Genomic DNA, 20,181 nt, shown 5'->3' with positions numbered 1-20,181 from the left:
TAGATAGACTGGTCGTATGGTCTGATGCACCGGAATCGATAATCCAAGGGATTTTATGATTACCTGAAGCTGAAGCCTGATTTGCAGAAGCACGAGTGCCTGAGTGAGCAAAAGCCGATGATGATGATGTACTATTGGAAGGGTGAGCTGAAGAAACTGTAGCTTCCAGGTGATTTAGGAGTCTCCCCTACTTCTCAAAATCCAACTTCATTGCAACCAACTGTTCAATGGTTGATTTCTTTTCACTCTCCTTACTTCCCCCTTCAGGTACTGTAGCAGCATTAGCAGTCTTGGGTTTTCCCACCTGATTGCCCTTCTTAGGGTTATTATTGTTCTTAAAGCTATCAGGGAGAAGTTCAGGATGAAGCTTCCAGCAGGTGTCCTTTGTATGTCGTGGTTTCTTGCAATATTCACACACTTGTTCTTTCTTCTCAGTAAGGCCCTTTGGTTTCGTTCCCGCATGTGCAAAATGTTATGTAGATGGACTCTGCAACTGAACCTGCTGCCTACTCTGCTCACTACTTATCATAGCATATGCCTGTGAAAGAGTAACCTCATCCCTGACCAAAATATTCTGTCTGATAATATCAAACTCAGGGTTGAGTCCAGTGAGAAACTCAAACACCCTATTTCTCTCCACCAACTTTCTATACATTTCAACATCCTTTTTACTCTCCCATACCACTGTCTCCAATAACATCAATTTCCTGCCATAGGGATTTTAGTATAGAGTAGTAGATTGCCACACTCTTCTCCCCCTGTCTCAGGTTTTTCACATCACTTTTCAATTTGTACGCTCTGGCTACATTCAGTTTCTGTGAGTAGGTCTCAGTTACACTATCCCATATCTCCTTGGCCGAAGACATCCAGAGATAGTGCTGGCTTATATGGGGTTGCATAGAGTTTACCAACCATCCTATAACAATGTAGTTCTCTTGCATCCATTTTTCAAATTCAGGGTCTGTCTCTTCGGGTTTCACCTTATTGCCTGTGAGATACCCGAGTTTTCCTCTACTACAAACATAGATTTGTATAGATTGTGCCCAAGCAAGATAGTTCGTCCCGTCTAGCTTAATTGTGGTCACACCAGTCAAAATGAAATCTATTGAGGCAGGTCCAAAAACCGGCACCTGCTTGAACTCACTTCCGTATTTATCCTTTAATCAAACGAAAATCAAAGAACAAAAAATTGTGACTATGTAAACTTACTTGAAGCCAAACCAGAACTTGGGTCTTTGAAAAACTAGGGTTTTGCTCTGTCCAGCAGATGGGAGGAAGAGAGAAGATGCTGTCGCACCTACCAGACTAACCCAAACTCTTCCAAACCTGAACCGCCCTCTTTTAGCAGTCACAAGACACCTTCCAAGCACAGAGCGCCACACCCGAGCTTCACCTTTCCTGGTAACCTCGAAAATCTCTAGTCGGCTAGGGTTTCGGGCAGCAGCAGAACAATAACACTTCTTGGCAAAATCTAGCCAGAACTAAACTCTCCAAACCCTTCTACCAACTAGGCAAGCGATTCTCTATACTATAGAGAACCTATCTCTCCATACACTCTCTTGATTTTAGAGTGTACAGGAACGAAGAAAAAGAAGGAAGAGGAACTAAACCCGCTCTAATACCAACATGTAAATCAGTCCTCTAATATCAAGTTTAAATTCAGTGATTAGCAGAATAAAACAGGTCTGAATAACTGTATAAGAGAAGAAGATGGCGAAGAGAAGAGGTAAGAGAAGGAGTCAAATAAAACTCCATTCTCCTCTAACCCTATTTTATTAAGATCTAAAAAATTAATGATGACAAGTATGCCCTTAAGTGGGTGGCCAGCTTGGCAGTTACATAAAGGAAATAAACAAGAATAAATAACCGGCCCATTAAGTGTGGCCCATCAACATAAAATAAAAGATATTACAAGAGAGGCTGTTAGGGCCCATTCGGCCCAGTCTCTTTACATTTTTGTATTGTAAAAAATTATTAAAAGTAGTATATAAAATATAAGTGATTATTAATTATTATATAAAACAATTGTGTACTCTTACGTGTTTCTATTGTTTATCTTTAACTTAACAAATCCCCACTAGTTATGGTTTATGGATAAGAATTGTTTCTATGACTTGGTTAATTAAGTTCTAAGCTATGCTATTCAGATATGTTAAGGATATGCATGGACATGATATTGGATATGCAATTTATACTATAGATGAATTATCTGACAATATGGAACCCTTGTACACTTGATGAGACCTCTGATTTTTTTGATAACATAGGTTAATAGAGGTAAAGCATCAGGGACTCAAGACATCTGGGTAACATAGGTTGTTAACATAGGTGTTACAGCATCATGGACTCAAGATAGAAGCTAATATTGATGAAACCTCTGATTTTCTCATGGTATTTAGAGTGCTTTTCGACAAAAGAGCACTTTGCAATTTGATTGGAGTAACTTCAGTGCTAAAAGTATAATATTGCCATGTGATATCATCTGCTTTGCTTCTGTTTCTTCTTGCTCTCCAACATACTTGATGATGTTCTTTTTTTTATTTCTTGTAGGTAGCAAATTTTGAATATATAGATGAAGTGGAAGCTGCAGCTGAAGAGGAAGCTCGAAAGGATTCTGCAGCAAATAAAACTAATCTCACTAATTCAGAAAGAACAAATTATTGGGAGGAACTTTTAAAGGATAGATATGAAGTCCATAAAATCGAACAATTTACTGCTTTGGGCAAGGGAAAAAGAAGCCGCAAACAAGTATGGTCTGCTTTTTATGTTGCTTTAAATGAATATCAAATTGATCTGTTGTATTATATTAACTCCTATATCATATATTTTTTGCTTTTTGATATTCATTTTCTTATGTGCATTATCATCTGCATGTGGTATTGTTGCATTTTTTTACTCAATTCCTTTTTATCCCATTATTTCATTCTTGCAATTTTACAACTTTACTCCTTTTAATCTGCTGCTCAATGTGTATTTTCCAATAATTTTCTCTTAGAATGTCATTGCCTTGTAATATAACCAGCTTTTATAGATGTGCTAAAAAATCCTCTTATTTAGTCTATCTGTACACTTATTCCTTGATATTACATTCCTATTACTAGTCACTTTGAATCAATATATTGGTTTAGACCATTCAAAGTATCTTTGACATTGGATGGTAGAACCAGGTAAAATTATCTATTGCTAGATGGATGTCAAGGGAGCCCAACGGAAGCTGAATGCCCTAGATGCTATAGGAGTGTTCAATTGACTAAAATAAGGTGGGGCATCAGATTTGGATGGGGGATGACAAAGGAGATGGTGCAAATATCATGGACATAATTAAGAAACCAGCTAGGGATGAGGTGCTGTTGGATGAAGTTCACTTTCTAGTCTCCTGTCCATTTATAACTGCCATTTGGAGTTCTTTCTTCTCTCTTATTGGCTGCAGGTGGAATCCCTAATTGGACCCTAAGAACCTTTTTTTTGCACCCTCTTTTCTCCACCAAGAATGAGGGGAAGAGCTTTACAGAGATGCTTGAATGCGGCTGTTTTATGGACTGTTAGGAGGAACAGAACAGAACAGAAGAATCTTCTTGGATAAAGTCAATCTATGGAAGCCTTGGTGGAAACCATTCTATTGAGAGTGATATTGTGGGTCAAAACTTCTCTACTCTTTTGTTGGTTTCTCAGTGATGATCTAGCTAGGAATTGGTATAATGCAATTTGCAAATTCGCATTCTGTGAAGCCAAAAGTTCATAGCCTTTGAAGGCTTCTGGACCCACCTTGCATTAAGATGAATTTTGATGGGTGCAGCCTCAGTAATCCAGGGGAGTCAGGTATTGAAGGGGTGTTCAGATGTGAGGAAGGGAAGATAATGACTTTATTCTCTGGACCTATTGGTCATGGATTCTATGAGGGCAGAACTGTTAGGAATTTGAATTATAAAAATATTATTATGGGTGGGGATTCCATGTTGGCAAGGTGTCAGGAACATGGAACTATAGGTATATATTAAGAGAAATCGGATCTCTGGAAGATGAATTAGTTGTTTCAGTTCAATGGGTTCTGAGGAATGCAAAAAAGCATGATTGATGCCTTAACTAGGCAAGGGGGTGCATAGAGTAGATTTGTTTTTGGGATAGGTTCCAAGGAGAATCCAGAGATCTGATTGTCAACCTTTCTTTGTATATTTGTATATTCTATTCTTATTCCGCTGGCACAGTGTTTTAAAAGCGCAAGGTGCAGGGGTCAATTTGTGCCTGAGGTGCAAGGTGAGGCGTGCGTCTTTTTGAAGCAAGGCGCAAAAATACAAAAAAAAGCTAAAAAATAAAAAAATGTTAAAAAATTAAAAAAATGCCAAAAATAAAAAAATAAAAAAATATTAAGCATAATATTACTAAAAAATATGAAGTTCAATTTTAAAATAATGTTTTAAAAACCTATTATCTAAAATTAAAATACATAAACATAAGATGTAAAGCATATTCAAATGAGAATTTAAAAATAAAATCAAACATATAAAACATTTTCAAGCATGTAAAACCTCTAATCTCTTTTTTTCACTCAATTGCAGTACTTTACATAGCTAATGTAATGTAAAACATATTACATTCCCGATTCTACAAGCCGCCTTTGTGCCACGCCCCTCGAGGCTAGCCCAAAAGAGTCCATGACTCTATAGTAAAAGAACAGGGAATTAGTGAGTGTGCCTTTTGAAAAAGGAACCTTGCCAGGCGTGTGCCTTTTGAAAGGGGTGTGCCTAGAACCTGGGCGAGGCACATTACCCCAAAATGCGCCTCGCCTGGCACCTAGGTGCACCTCAGGCATGCTTTTTAAATCACTGTTCTTTCCAAATTTTCAAACAAATCATTCAAGTGATTTATAACATATTATATCTCATATTTTATATATTTAATGTTTTATATTAAAATTATAATTTTTTACATTTAAAATATATGCCTCCTACCTGGCCTGCTGTGGCGCATGATCTCAAGTAGCTACTTCCAAAGGAATGTGGCAGCACAAGTATACTTTGAGACATTACTCAGATGGCTTGAGTATTGGGAGTGACATGGTCATGGATACATAGAGCAGCAAAGTTTAGAAGATTAACTTGCAAGACAAGGGGCAAATGGGGAAAGTTTGTAGTGAGAGAGAAGACAGCACATAAGCATTATATTAAACTGTGTGGTCAGTACCAGCATGTTTACAGTCATATTATGGCCTTTTGCTCTTTTGGATGGACTGTTTTGACATGTTCATTGTCATATAGGTCAATAATTGTAAGATGTGTTGGAACTATATTTTGTATCAGATGGTGTGTTTGGAACAAGTTGATGATGAATATAGTAGTTTAGTGTGCCAAAATATCCATTTCTTGGTATGACAGTGGGGAGTGTGGCCATTTAGCTTCAAAATTATATATAAACTGATGATGTAGGAATATTAATTGGGATACCATCACCATATTCATTTTTGAGTATCATAGGATAAGGGCCAAGTGCAATGATATCGTTTAACTTCTAATATCATTTTATAAGCACACGGTTTAACATCTAAAACTAGGCCATTGTGTTGCATACATGGTTCACAATATCGGTGAGATTTGGCAAAATCCTGTGAAAACTCTCCATTTTGCTAGGTGGCGTTACAATTTTTTGAGAATCTCTTTTTCCTAATATCTCTGAAATTTTGCCGATATGTTTCGATAGGATTGTACATTTAAGGTTTAAATTTTGCCGGTATGTTTTTAAGGCACTATAACTCTAAAGAAGAAGAAAAATGATTGTAACTACAGAAGAGGATTCTGAAAACTTAAGGGATACAAGGAGAAAGATACCTATTTAAATTGGCAAATAATTTACATATGTAATGAAGAGATGGCTAAAAGAGTAAAAGGCGGACGGAGAAAGATACCTATTTAAGCCCCTTAATATTCTCTTATTTGATTTATATAGTTGTTTGTTATGATTGTGATTATACTTTTTACAATTCCTTGAAGGTTTATTGACTTATTATGTTTCTAGAAAATTTACCTATTTTTTTAGATTATCCAAGTCTCTTAGTGAAATTAGCAAAATATCCCTGAAATTTCCCCCATCTCTACATGGTCGAAATTCCATTAATGCCAACATTGTGAACTATAGTTACTTTTTGTTGCCTAGTTTACTTATTCAGTTTCTATGCACATTTTCATTTATTTCAGATGGTATCTGTTGAAGAAGATGACCTTGCTGGTCTGGAAGATGCAAGTTCAGATGGTGAGGATGATAGTAATGAAGCTGAATGGACTGATGTTGAAATAATTGCTTCTGGAGCCGGATCTGGAAAAAGGCCTCAGAAGAAGAAATCCCGCGGTACTTTTTCCTTGTTTCAGTTTTTTTTGCTAAAGTCTAAATACAATGGCCATGCCCTAGTAATCTAATAATTGAATACTGATAAATGAAAATCTTCACAGTGGATAGTTCAGAACCACTTCCTCTGATGGAAGGTGAAGGGAAATCGTTTCGAGTTCTTGGATTCAATCAAAACCAAAGAGCTGCATTTGTCCAAATATTGATGAGGTTTGTGCTGTCTATGCAATTATCTCCTATTTCTTATAGATATAAATGTCAAGGACCATGTGTACTTTCATTTTTTGGTAAGTTAATGCACACTTAATATCATTATGGATACTTTGATGGTTAATCAATCCGTGCATTTTTAAATATTGTTTTTTTGGCACCTTAATGCACTGTTGCTGGATCTATGAAAGGAAAAAAAAAAGAAAAAAAAGAAAAAAAAAAAAAGGTATCCATGATGCTTAATCTGCTTTCATATTAATGAGTTTGTTTCAGTCATTGCTAAAAAAAAAGACATGATAGAAAGGGAATGGTGGTACTGCTACCTTTCTTGGGTCTTAGCATCATGTATTCTGTAGTTGAGGAGACACACATATTCATACATTCTATTTTTACCTGTTTTAGTTTTCCCTTGTTACAGGTATGGTGTAGGGGAATTTGATTGGAGAGAATTCACTCCTCGGTTGAAGCAAAAATCTTTTGAAGAAATTAAGGAGTATGACATATAACCTTTGCTTCATGTTCTAAATTTAATAAGTTGTCTCTATGTATGCACACATGCACATCTATAATGGATTGCTAGCAAAATTTTCTTCCTTTGATGGTCATTTGGACTAGCAGATTCTGCTCATAAATGTGGTTACAGAAGAACTACATATTGATATCTTTGGAATCAAATGCACTTTATGCTGCATAATTAAAAGAATCCAGGAATACTAGACAAGCATTGGTGGTTGGTCCTTAATAGCTATTATTCTTATGTCCTTTCCATTTACTATTGGTTCTTAACACTTATATTTGTTATAGATCTTACACCATCATCATCATCGTCATCTAAACCTTATCCCAACTGTGTGGTCAACTACAGGTATCCTGTTTTGCCATTTTGTTCCATTTAGCTCCATATTCATTGTTAGAGGTGTAAATTAGGCCATGCCGCCTGTGACCTAGCACGATTTTGAGCTGGCCCGGCCCGATGTTCCACGGGCCGTGCTGTGGCCTGGCACAATTGTATGGGCTGGTCCGTGGCCCGTGGGTTGGCATATATTTTATATATATTTATATGTATTATATATAATATATAATATATATATATTTTATATATTTATATATAATATAATATGTAATATATTTTATAAATTATAGTTATATAATAATATGTAAATATATATAATATCTATATAATTTATATATTTATATCCAGTCCACAGCCCGACCTGGCCTAAGACTTGACCCACCGACCAGCCCAGCCCATGGCCCGGCATGGGCTTGGGCCATGGGCCGTGCCGAGCCAACCCCCCAAAATATCCCAGTGGAGGGAGGCACAACCCATGGGTCGGCACGGCCCGACCTGCTCTTTCCATGGGCCGCACGTGGGCTGTGCCGTGCCGGCCCAGCACGACCCGTTTTACACCTCTGTCCATTGTTAAATTATGAGAACTTAAATCATTTTTTTTTCTACTACAACCCTTGTCCTTTTTGGCTTGTTTCCATCCCTTCTATCCCCATCAACTTGCAAATGATTGTTTCTTACATGTCCTCTAGATGGTCTTCTTTACATGTGATCAATCCATCTTCATGTATGTTCTCTCATCAGCTATTGGCTCTACCCCAAGGTTCCTTTTAATGAATTTCATTTCTGTCCCTATCCTTTCTAGTTTTTCCACTCATCCATTTCAACAAACAATTTCTGCCACAATCCTTTTTGCACCTGCTGTTTGTTGATTGCCCAACACTCTATTACATAAAGAATTGCTGCCCACTTGTTGGAAGCCACATTGCAGATGGCAATTGGATTGTACATGCCATGATTATTGACCACATAGTTTGGGACAAGGTTTTAAAAATTGGCCCGGAGACGGTACTGTTATGGCCACCGGTTTTCGGGTCAGTGGTTTGACCGTCCGAGTCAAACAGTTCGAATGGTTTGAACATCTTACCCATTAGTTGGAATATTAGGGTAAGATGCATACTATATAAGAGAAAATAATGGTTGAAACTTTGAATGAGAGAGATTTGAGAAAACTGTCGGCTGAACTGAAAGAGTTTAGAAGAAGAAGAGGAGGAGGAAAACTTGCGGGTTGCAGGCTTGTAGCGGCGACGACGACTTACAGCGGCAACGGTGACGGCGATGGTGATGGCGACGACGACAACGATGGTGGCAGATTTGAGATTTCTCAGTCTTAGATCTCACTCTCTCTCATCGTCTCGCGCAGATCTGTCTCACACATCTCAGATCTCTCTCACCTCGCACGAGAAAGACATATGAGATTTCTCTGTTTTAAAACTTTATGGCAAACCGTTCTCCGGGTCGAACGGTTTCACAGTCAAACTGTCCGGGTCAATGGTTCATTGACTAATTCAACGGTTTTTGACCAAATGTTGGGTTTGGGGTAAAATGGAACCGGTCGCCTGAACGGTTTCCGGTCCGAACAGTCCGACCGTCTGGGTCAATGACGATTTGAAAACATTAGTTTGGGATAATAGATTCAATAAAAGTAAATAGGCAGATCATAGGGAAGGGAGAACTAAGGTTAGAAACCAAGTTTACAAGTCAATTTGCAGATTCTTCCATTATAAAGTGGATTTCAGACAGCCATAAGTGTAACGAGTTTGGGATTAGGTGTATGGGCCCAGTGATTTAAAAGGTGCGCCTAGGACCTGGGTGAGGCGCATACTCCAAATGCGCCTCGCCCATGTCCTAGGCACACCCCTTTCAAAAGGCACATGCCTCACCTAGGCGTGCATCTCAGCCCAGGCATGCACCTTTTTAAAATTTTGCTCTTTTTTTTTTGTTTTTTGAGTCTAACGGCTGGGCCGGGGGCTCCGCCCCCAGACCCCCATGAGAAATAAGAATTTCAGACCCTAACACAGACTTGTTCAGGCTTGAATCGAGGGGCATGGTACAAAGGCGACTCATAGAATCAAGAATGCAATATGTTTTACATCACATTAGCTACTTGAAGCAATGCAACTAAGGAGAAAAAGAGATTGTGGGTTTTACATGCTTGAAAATGCTTTATATGTTTGCTTTTATTTTTAAATTTTCATTTGAATACACTTTACATGTTATGTTTATGTATCTTAATTTTAGATAATAGGTTTTTTAAAACATTTATTTTAAAATTTTAGTTTATATTTTTTATTAACATTATGCTTAATATTTTTTTGAATTTTTGGGCATTTTTTTGAATTTTCTGACTTTTTTTTTTGATTTTTTTAGCTTTTTTTTTGGGTAATTTTGTGCCTTTGTTAAAAAGGTTCGTGCCTTGTGCTTCAGGCACAAATTGGTCCTTGCGCTTTTAAAACACTGTATGGGCCAATGCCTTGTGGGGGGGCGGGGGGGGTTAAACACAGTGGGGATATGCTAGCAAATGGGGAGATATGTAGGCGGTATTGCACATGGTTGGGATATGTGTACCCATGTATTCTATTCAAATTGAGCAAATGAATTGGATTTAATCTGTTTCAAACTTGGATTAATGGATTTGGATATCTGTTTAGTCATAACCAGATTGGATATGTATACAACTTGATCCGATCTGATCCAATCATATACATACATATAAAATGTTATTTTTTTTAGTATTTAAAATCTCCAGAGTTAAGTTGGATTTGGATTTATATTAATTTATTTTCTCATTTAACATATATATTTGTTTTATATTTATTTTATAAATTTATGCTAATTTATTATAGATCTACTAATGTTTTAATAAAACTGGATTTGAATTGGATTTTGATTGTATTTGAGTCTATGTTTGCATATCTGTTGGATATTTGATCAGGTTTGGATCTCTCAGATTCTTATTGGATAATACTCTGATATGCCCCTAAATGAATTTGGTCCGATATGTTTACAGCCACATCCTTATCCTGCAAAACATAGATTTGGATCATATATTCAAATATGTAAATGAATTAAATTCGAATTTGGATTGTATACCCATATATTGTAAAAGACTCGAATTTGATATTTTTTTTAATCAAATCAATTTGTATCGGATTTGAATAAAATATATGTTTGCACTTTGCAGCCTATTTGATAAAAAACGATATGCAAGATGAGGATGGCAAGGGTGGATGATGGCCTTTGTTTTTGCCAAGGAACCTAATATCCTGAGTATTACTTTGAAGCAGTTTCAGAAAAAAACGCCTGAGTGATGCAGGAGCGAAAGAGTCAATTTTTGAATTTTCTGGATTTTTATGTATTTCTATATTTTTGGACAGTAGAGTTTTTTTGGTCATTTTAGCATGTGTCTGTAGTGGGTCTAGCCAAGTAGTTTTATTTGTCTAGAATAGTGTTGTCATGTTTAAGTTTTCAGTCATTGTTGAAGTAGTTGAGGGCTAATCAGTTTTGTTTAAGTCGATTTATGAGTGGCAGAATTCTAATTTTGACTTGGAAAAGTATTTTGGCTGGCCCTTGTGAAATATCATATGGAAATATTGTCAAAATTATAGACATGGTGGAAGGATTGTAAAATATGTAAAATATAAAATGATATTTTATGAAATGATAAAAGAAGCATAGGCACACCTTTTTTAAATTATTATCTTGTTCCAAATCATTAAGCAAAGCTAAGAAACTAAGGTTAAAGTTGCCCTGTAAACCTTAAGATTCAGAGCTTCATGATAGAATAATTTAAAGCAAAATTGAAACTCAGAAAATGTAATTGGTTGTAATAGATCAACCAAATAATCAATTACACAAATAAACACAAATATTTAACTTCATGTTTGAAATGAATACTGAGTTAGCTCAAAGTGGTAATTATGTAAGTTATGCAGGCAATAACATTGTTACTCAACATATCTGCAATTTTGTTACCAACTTATGTTCTAATACTATCTCTTGTACTCCACATAGTGCTGGTAGTGTTCATTGGGGAATATGTTCATTCTGGTAAATTTTGTGTCACTACTCATATGTCGTAGAAATATTAGGGAAATTAGGGACATTTTAAACCATGATTGGCGAGTGATTCCCAAGGCCCTGGAGTGACTCTAGAGGGACTGTAGGAGTGATTCCTTGGCTTTTTTTTTTCTTTTTCTTCTCTTGTCTTCTCTCTCAATGTTTTGAGCTTAGCCACCCACAGCCATCAAAGATCTGGTTAAAGACAATCAGAAACATCATATAACATTGATAGAAAATGCCAAATGGTATTTTTGAAAGGTGCCATTGCTGAGTTAGTTTCTTCATTCTAGATAATTATGTTGATTTGTCTGATGTACTGATTTATGGTCATCCTTCTAATTCAGATATGGAACTCTTTTCTTGTCACACATTTCTGAAGATATAACTGAGTCACCATGCTTTTCAGGTAGCATCATTCGATTGTTAATTTCACTATTTCTTGATTTGTTGTCATATTTGTTCTTTGATTTCCTTCCGTACATGGTTTGATCTATTGCTGATCTTTCCTTTGTTATTGTCTTTTTGTGATAGATGGTGTTCCAAAGGAAGGACTTAGGATAGGAGATGTACTTGTTAGGATTGCAGTTTTGCTTTTAATAAGGGACAAGGTATGTTCTAGGATGTACCATTTGGCGTATGAGGTTATTCAAAATTTCCCAATTGTTTCTGTGATGTATGCTACATTAATATTTCAAATTGGCTAGTAGAATGGTATGTTCTAGCCTCTAGGATGTACCATTTGGCGTACGAGGTTATTCAATTTATGCATATCAGACCAAAGATAAGTACATGGGTATGTAAAAGTTCACATCTATAGCTTGGGATTACTTCTGGTCTCATCTAATCAAGTTGGGGCCACTGGTCTCTCTGAAAATGTTAAAAGAAACAGATAATAGCAGCAAAAAATCTAGGGTTGCAAGTTGGGCTGGGTTTGGTCAGGTTGAGGTCAACCATAACTCAGTTGTTCAACCATCCAGGTTAAATGGGTCTACCTGTCAAGTCATAAATCAAATAATAAAAATATAAAATAGATACAAATATAGAAAAATACTTAATATCTTTAATATTACATATAGCTCCTACTAAACAAAATAAATATGATGAATAAGAATTGTTGTTATTAATGATGGAAATGGCCAGAATGCCAAAAGAACAGATTAGCTTATTAATTCTCTATTAGTTGGCCGTTATTCCTTTATTAGGTTTAATATATTGATATGCTTTTTCGCTTATTTTATTTCATTTGAATTGTCACCCAGCCAAGGGAAATTTTTAAAATTTTCTCGCAATACAATCAGTTAGTATAAAACATAATAGGGTTACAGTTGAGCCACATGACTGTTTACTTTTTCCAACAATTTCTTCTTCTTGTCTTCCATCCTTTATGTGTTCTTCTGATCTGCTTTATGCTTTTTTTTTTCTGTATCTAATTTAATTGGTTTAGGTGAAGAACTCTTTCTGGATTAGTTGTTGCTACTTGACAAGTCACTATCTGAGCAAGTTCTCTCTTCTCTTCATTTGATTCCCTTGCATAACTAGGTCAGCTGGGTTAATTAGAAATTAAGGAGGCTGATCTTTATATATCAGATCACCTATTTTTTATGGATTTCTGGAGAAGATTCAAGGTTGGTTTGCTGCTTAGGAGTTACAAGAGGTCACTGCCCAAAAATTGAGAAAAAATCTCAAAATTTCATATCCAATTTTGGTTGTAGGTCAGAAAGGTAGATTGATTGTGTATTTATAAAAAAAAAGGTAGATTGATTGTGGTGATCTGATATTTTTTATTCACTTTTATTTCCTTCTAGGGATCTTCACCTGTTGTGGTGCTTTCTAAAGAGCTTGGTAGGAGAGGCTCATATTTCTCCCTCTCAGTTTTGGCACCAAATTTGGTAGTACCCTGAGAAGTGGTGATTCTTGACTGTAGGGAAAAAAATACCTAGCTTGTCTTGTACAAAGGCATTTTTGGTCTTGATTTAGTCTTTTATGGTTATAATTGATCTATTTATAGGGGATTCCAAGTAGGGAGTAGATCCCTATAACAACCCTGGATGTTCTAGAGATACTCTTGGTTCACAAATAACTATTGTAAGGTTTGATGGAATCAATCATTTAAAATGGGCTCAATCTATATGTAGTACATGGGAAGCTAGGATATCTCACAAGCTTTATGGCAGAACCAGATCCGCATGATGTATAATATGGAAGGTGAGTGCAAGAAAATAGCTGGTGATGTCTTTGTTGATGAATTCCATGCAACCCCTTCTTAATTGGAGTTTCCTATCGATAATGATGGCCATTGAAATTTGTGACAGTATCGGCGCTTTAAAAGTGCAAGGCTCTAGGCAAGGCATGCCTTTTAGGTGCAGAATTATTAAAATTAAAAAAAATGAATGAACTCAAAGAATTGCAAAAATTGAAAACATTTTAATTAAAAAAATGCATAGATAAATTTAAAAAAATGTTTTGAAAAGCTTATTAGGTCAAATTAAAATACATAAACATAATATAAACCATATAAAGGTGAAAATGTAAAAATAAAATTAAACATAACATATAATACGTATTCAAGCACTCAACAATTCAAGCACGTGATACTTTCAATGTCTTTATTTCTTTTATAATTGCATTATCTAATTCTATGAGCTGCTTAATATTGAGCCCCTTGAGGCAAGCCCAAGTAAATGCTAGGGTCTTGAATTCTTAATTGGTACTTAAAAATTGCTTTTATTATTTAGTTTAGTTCATATCTTTTAAAAGATATCTTGTATTAGGAAGAATGGATGAACAATATTAGCAGAAAAGGTGTTCTCGCTTGCTTTGCTCACTTCCCAGTGCTTTAAGAACCCACTTTTTGCTAATCTTGTTCATTCACTCTTCCTAATACAAGACATTTTTTTAAATATATGAACTAAAAACTAAAGCATAAATTAATTTTTAAGTACCAATTAAGAATTTAAAACCCTAGCATGGGCTTACTTTTGTTTGTGCTTGGTTGGGGGTACAGGGGCGGAGCCATTGGCCCATCTACCATACTTAAAATAGTACAAAAGGTGCACATTTTAAGAAAGATGAACACCTGGGCTGAGATGAAAGACACCTGGGCCTAGGCAAGGCGCGGGCCTTGAAATGCGCCTTGCCTGTATGCCTAGGCATGCCTTTTCAATCATTAGACAGTATTGCTATGATCTGTTCCCTGGCACTTAATTAGCTCATGCTCAACTGTTTAGGTAAGAAGTGAACAAGCTTAAGCTGGGCAAGAATTCTCTGGCCATGTATTTCTTTACCATCAAGTCATTATTGGCACTTTTTAAGGCAAATTGATTTGTTGGAGACAGTAGTTTGGAAGGTTCCAAGGTGTCGTTACTTATAGGAAGCTTGTTGAAAGGAATACAGGATGCTTTCACAAGCCTATTCTCTTGTTCATATTGAGGAAAATAGGGGAGAGTTGTGTTACAGACATCCACTTCTGTCCCCAATGTTCCACTGGTGGAGACACTGGTTGCAGCTAGAGCCAAGTTAGAGCACTACAATTGGTATTTATCTCAGTTGGAAAGTAGTGTTACTAGGTAATTCTAGTATTCCTTGGTTTATAGAATTTGGGGCACCTGACCCTGTGAGTAATGTTTCTTAATTATTGCATGCCAATCAATTGTATTCAGGGAAGGATAAGGTATCCATTGTTGATGGGTCTCCTGCTCCTATTTCTAGGACGGGGTGTCTTTAGTTGGTTGTCATTTTTGTAGGTAGTCTTATGAAGTGCTTGAATTTTTAAATTTTTAGAGCCGACTTCAAGGAGGATAGTTGGGAGCAGTTGTGAGGTGGATTGGATTTACTTGCTCAAACATCTTTAGTTGGGTTGTCATACCAAATTTGGAGATTTTGGAATGTTGTTTCATTGAAGTCTATAGATCAGAAGATGATTTGGCATTTCTGATTGGGCAATTTGTCTTGTATTTCTTTGAGAGCTTTGTTTTTGGGCTGTTTGTCTTGTATTTCTTTGAGATCTTTGTTTTCTAAGTTGTTTGGCTCTGTTAGTCTATCCAATTTAGGTGTCAATTTGCTAAACAGTGTAGGCAACCTTTTCTTCCTAGTAATAGAAGAAGCATTTCTTTTGATATTATGTATATAGATATGTAGGGACTATATCATATTCCTTATATAGGTGGATATTGTTATTTCCTTCTTTTTAGTATTGTTTTTTTTGGATATTCGTGGTTATATCTCATGCTCTTGTATTAAAGTATTTCAGTTTGATAATGCCAAGGAATACTTTATGAAAAATCCAACTTCCTATATTTGGAGTATTTAGTGTTGCTTCAAAGTTCTTGTGCATTTTGGGATTGACAAATCCATCTCTAAAGCAAAATGGAGTGGTAGAATGGAAGAATCAAGGAGTGGAATCTAGAGCATTTTGGGAGGATTGAAATAAAGAAGCAAGAGGTGGTAAACAAAATTGAAGGTTTGGGCATGAAAGAATCTAAGCCCTTTTTGAAGAGGGAGATAGAGAGATTAGGTGGTTGATGAAAAAGCAACTAGAGGACATTTTGCATAAGAGATTAGTTCATTAGTTGGAGGGAAAAATCAAGGATTAAATGGCATAAAGAGGGTGATAGAAACACAAAGTTTTTTCATGATATGGCCAATGGGACAAGAAAGAAGAATTTTGTGTCCAAATTGGTGATAGGAGGTGAGAAGATAACTCATCCAAGGATGGATGATAACTAGGGCTTTTATGGATTGAAGTTTTGGATTTGCCTAGTCATTTAGAAGATACAAAAATATGGTTAGAGAGGCCTTTTGAAATAGATGAAATTAAGGAAGCGGTGATCTCTATGGATAGATCCAAAGCGACAGGGCTGGATGGTTTTACCATGGCTTTTCACTAGGATTGTTGGGAGATATTAGAGAAGGTTTTGATGGAGGTTTTTAGGGAGTTCTTTGAGAGGGGTATTATAAACACTAGGTTGAATGCTACATTAATTGCACTAATCCCTAAAGGAGTGGAGCTATTCATCCCAAAGATTTTAGACCAATTAGCTTGGTAAATGCTCTTTACAAGATTGCTAATGAATGTCTCCTCCCTCTTATTGTCTCCTCGAATCAAGGGGCCTTTGTGAAGTCATATCATCGATCAAATCTTGATTGCTAATAAATGTGTTGAGGAAATGAAAAAGGTCTAGGAAGAAATTTATAAGCTAGATTTGGAGAAAGCTTACGATTTGGTTGACTTGCATTTTCTATTTGAGGTTTTGAGACAATGTGGATTTGGAGAAAGGTGGATTGGTGGAGTAAGTGGATATGGGGATTTGAGGTCCTGCATTATTTGGTGATGGTTGATGGCAAAGTGGTGGATTTTTTCTCGGCTAGGCGAGGAATTAGACAGGGTGACCACCTCTCTCCTTTTCTTTTGAGTAGACTTATAATAAGGGCTGATTCAAGGGGTATGGTAAGGGCTTGGAGAGTGGGAAGAGAATTGTTTGTGAGGGAGATGAATTAGAATGGATTAGGAAGCTGAAGTTGGTGGTGCAAGTTTTTGAAAGATTGTCAAATTTAAAAATAAATTTTGAAAAGAGTTGCATAGTTGGGGTTAATTTGGAAGAAGGGGAAATTAAAGAGTGTGTAAATATCTTCAGGTGTTATATTGCTTAATGGCCTCTGACTTATTTAGGATTACCTCTTGGTGAGAAGCAATGTTTTGGGATCTAGTTGTTGAGAGGTTCTCTAAGAGGCTTGGCAATTGGAGAAAAGGGTTTTTATCTTAGAATTACCTTGATTAAATCAACTCTCTTCAACCTAACTGTCTATTATATGTTAGTTTTTAAGGTTTTGGTGGGTGTAAGCAGGAAGATAGAGAAGATGATGAAAGATTTTCTTTGGGAACCAGGGAAAGGAAATAGGGATCATAAGATGAGTTGGGAAGTGGTTAGTAGAGGTAAGAGTGTTGGGGATTGGGTTTAGGTAATATACATTAGAGAAACTTAATTCTTTTGGGGAAATGACAGTGGAAAATGCTGCAAGATCTGTACATATTATGGGCAAAGGTAGTGAGCATTCATGGCTCTTGGATAACGGCTGGGTTGTTGGAGCTTTGGCGAGGGCAACTTGAGCATCTCCTTGGAAGGCCATCAATGAGGTATTACCACTGTTCACTCCTTTTATCAAATACAATCCTTGTAGTGGTAATCATATCAAATTCTGGGAACATGTGTGGTTGAGGTCTTCCACTTTGAAGGAACAATTTCCCTTGCTTTTTGTAGTCGGTTGTTCTAATAATAAACCTATTTCCAAATCCTTAAACTTTGAGTAATGACTTTAATTGGGACTTGGGATTTTGAAGGGGCATAAGAGACTTTGAACTTTTTTTTCTCAAAAAAAAAAAAAAAACAAAATGTTGGAATGTACTTACCCTACTCGAATTGTTGAAAGGTCTTTCTTGATCCTTCCAAGGCCGATTACTGGACTTGTACTCCTTTTGGTTCATTTTCTTGTGCTTCCTTTTTCCAAGCCCTATCTCCACCTTCTTTTAGTTCTTTGCCTCCCTTTCCTACTAAGGAGGTATGGTGTAAGCCTATCCCACCTAGATTTGCTGCCTTTTGTTGGAAAGCTGTCCATGGAAAGATTAAGGGGCCGTTTGGCAAGTCCTTTTGGGGAGATCTTCTGATAGCTTTGACAGTCAAAAGATGAATTGAACTTTTGCATGAAGATCTTAGAAGCCCAAACCTAGTTTGGCTACCGTGCGTCTTTTCGTGTCTTTCCACGTGAGAATAAAGTGAGAAAGATGTGAAAAGCTCCATTTGGAGCTTCCCGAAATCAGCCCAAATGGAATTCTCGTGTCTTTTTGGCGCACCGACTTTTGGTGGCTAGATCTGTTACAAACCAAACGGAAAAAAGACTGCGGGACGGTCTGCCTGGCTTGTAGACAACTGAAAGACCGTGCGGAAAGACACGCCAAACGGGGCCTAATACTTGTGACTTGCTTCAAAGAAGATAACCAAAGTGGTGCTTATCCTGTCATTGGTGTATCTTATGTAGGGCTAATGGTGAGGGTTGCTATCACTTATCTCTTGGTTAGGATGGGTTCGGCTTAACCTGATTCTAGTTGCAGCCCTACAAAACCCACCATGATCATCACCTGATCTAGAAGCTTGAAATGAGTAGGAACCACTATTTGCTGATTCGGTCAAGCTTCTTGTGAAAGGAAGAGGAGAAAGTTGTAGATTTTAGCAATAGGAAGAGAAAAGGAAAGAAAGGAGAAGAAGGTCAACTAGGATTGTGTATCATAACCCTAGCTGCTAGCCTCTCATTCTATTTATATTTAACTTAAATATGAGATATTACAAAGATGCCCTTAGTTGGGCGACAACTCAAACTAAATAGTTACAACTCTATTAAAAATAAAAACTAATGGGTCCAAGGCCCAACAACTTCATAATTTAAAAGAAAATAAACTAAACACAAATCGGCCCATTCAACAACACAAATCGGTGGCCCCACTCAACACTCCCCCTCAAGTTGGGAGTAGATGTCACACATTCCCAACTTGCGTAGATCATGCTCCAGCTTTGCAACGCCTTTTGTCAGAACATCAGCAAGCTGCAGATCAGAAGAAATGTATGGAAGACAAACTTCTCCAGAAGTTACCCTTTCTCTGATAAAATGTCTATCTACTTCAATGTGCTTAGTTTGGTCATGCTGGACTGGATTATGGGCATTATTAATTGCTGCCTGGTTATCGCAATATAGCATCATAGGTTCTTCTGCCTGTACACCGATTTCTTCTAACAAAGAACGGATCCAGAGAAGCTCTGAAACTCCATGTGCCATGGTCCTATATTCGGCATCTGCACTTGATCTTGCCACAACTATTTGTTTTTTACTCTTCCATGAGACTAGGTTATCCCCAACTAGGGTGCACACCCCTGAAGTTGATCTTCTGTCATCAAGGCATCCTGCCCAATCCGCATTTGTATAAGCCTCTAGCTTCAACTGTCCATGATCAGTAAACAATATGCGTCTGCCTGGATGTCCCTTTAAATAAACAAGGATCCTGTCAACTGCCTTCCAGTGCTGGTCTCATGGAGCATGCATGTATTGACTCACTACACTTACTACATAGGAGATGTCCGGTCTTGTCATACACAAGTATAGTAGCCGACAAGTCTTTGGTATCTCCCAAGGTCCTTTACTGGTTCACCTTCTGATGCACTGATTCTATGGTTCTGATCAATGGGGGTGCTAGCTGCCTTTGTTCCAAGCTTCCCTGTCTCTTGGAGAAGGTCCAAAACATACTTCCTTTGAGAGATAAAAATTCCATGTTTTGATCTTGCAACTTCGATGCCTAAGAAGTATCTCAGTTCTCCAAGATCCTTAATCTCAAATTCCTTATGCAGGTTTCTCTTCAGACTATCAATCTCACTTAGATCATTCCTAGTGACAACAATATCATCCACATAAACAATTAGGATTGACACCAAAGATCCCCTGCGCTTCACAAACAAGGTGTGATCAGATTGAGTTTGAGTGTAGCCAAAAACAATCAAGGCCTTTCTGAATCTGTCAAACCATGCTCTGGGATATTGTTTCAAGCCATATAATGACTTTTTCAGCTTGCATACCTTTCCCTTTTCAGCATTATCATAAAAATCAATTGGAAGATCCATATACACCTCTTCTTGCAGATCCCCATTTAGGAAAGCATTCTTCACATCCAATTGAAACAAGGG

General features: G+C 36.9%; 1 protein-coding gene across 2 annotated transcripts in view; it reads left to right on the top strand.

Annotated features, from left to right (window-relative positions):
- Positions 1 to 20,181, top strand: part of PKL (chromatin remodeling factor CHD3 (PICKLE)) — a 72,838-nt gene that overhangs the window by 37,803 nt on the left and 14,854 nt on the right. For both annotated transcript variants that reach the window (XM_010267348.2, XM_088897601.1), the window contains exons 21-26: positions 2,551 to 2,748; positions 6,189 to 6,339; positions 6,441 to 6,546; positions 6,965 to 7,039; positions 11,803 to 11,864; positions 11,990 to 12,066. In XM_010267348.2, the coding sequence (XP_010265650.1) occupies positions 2,551 to 2,748; positions 6,189 to 6,339; positions 6,441 to 6,546; positions 6,965 to 7,039; positions 11,803 to 11,864; positions 11,990 to 12,066 (669 nt within the window). The remainder of the gene's footprint in view (positions 1 to 2,550; positions 2,749 to 6,188; positions 6,340 to 6,440; positions 6,547 to 6,964; positions 7,040 to 11,802; positions 11,865 to 11,989; positions 12,067 to 20,181) is intronic.

The sequence above is a fragment of the Nelumbo nucifera genome, chromosome 2 (assembly GCF_055504915.1).
Source record: "Nelumbo nucifera cultivar China Antique chromosome 2, China Antique-T2T, whole genome shotgun sequence".
NCBI classification, from domain to species: Eukaryota; Viridiplantae; Streptophyta; class Magnoliopsida; order Proteales; family Nelumbonaceae; genus Nelumbo; species Nelumbo nucifera.
The sequence above is the reverse complement of the archived record's forward strand: the minus strand, read 5'-3'. Positions and strand labels throughout refer to the sequence as shown.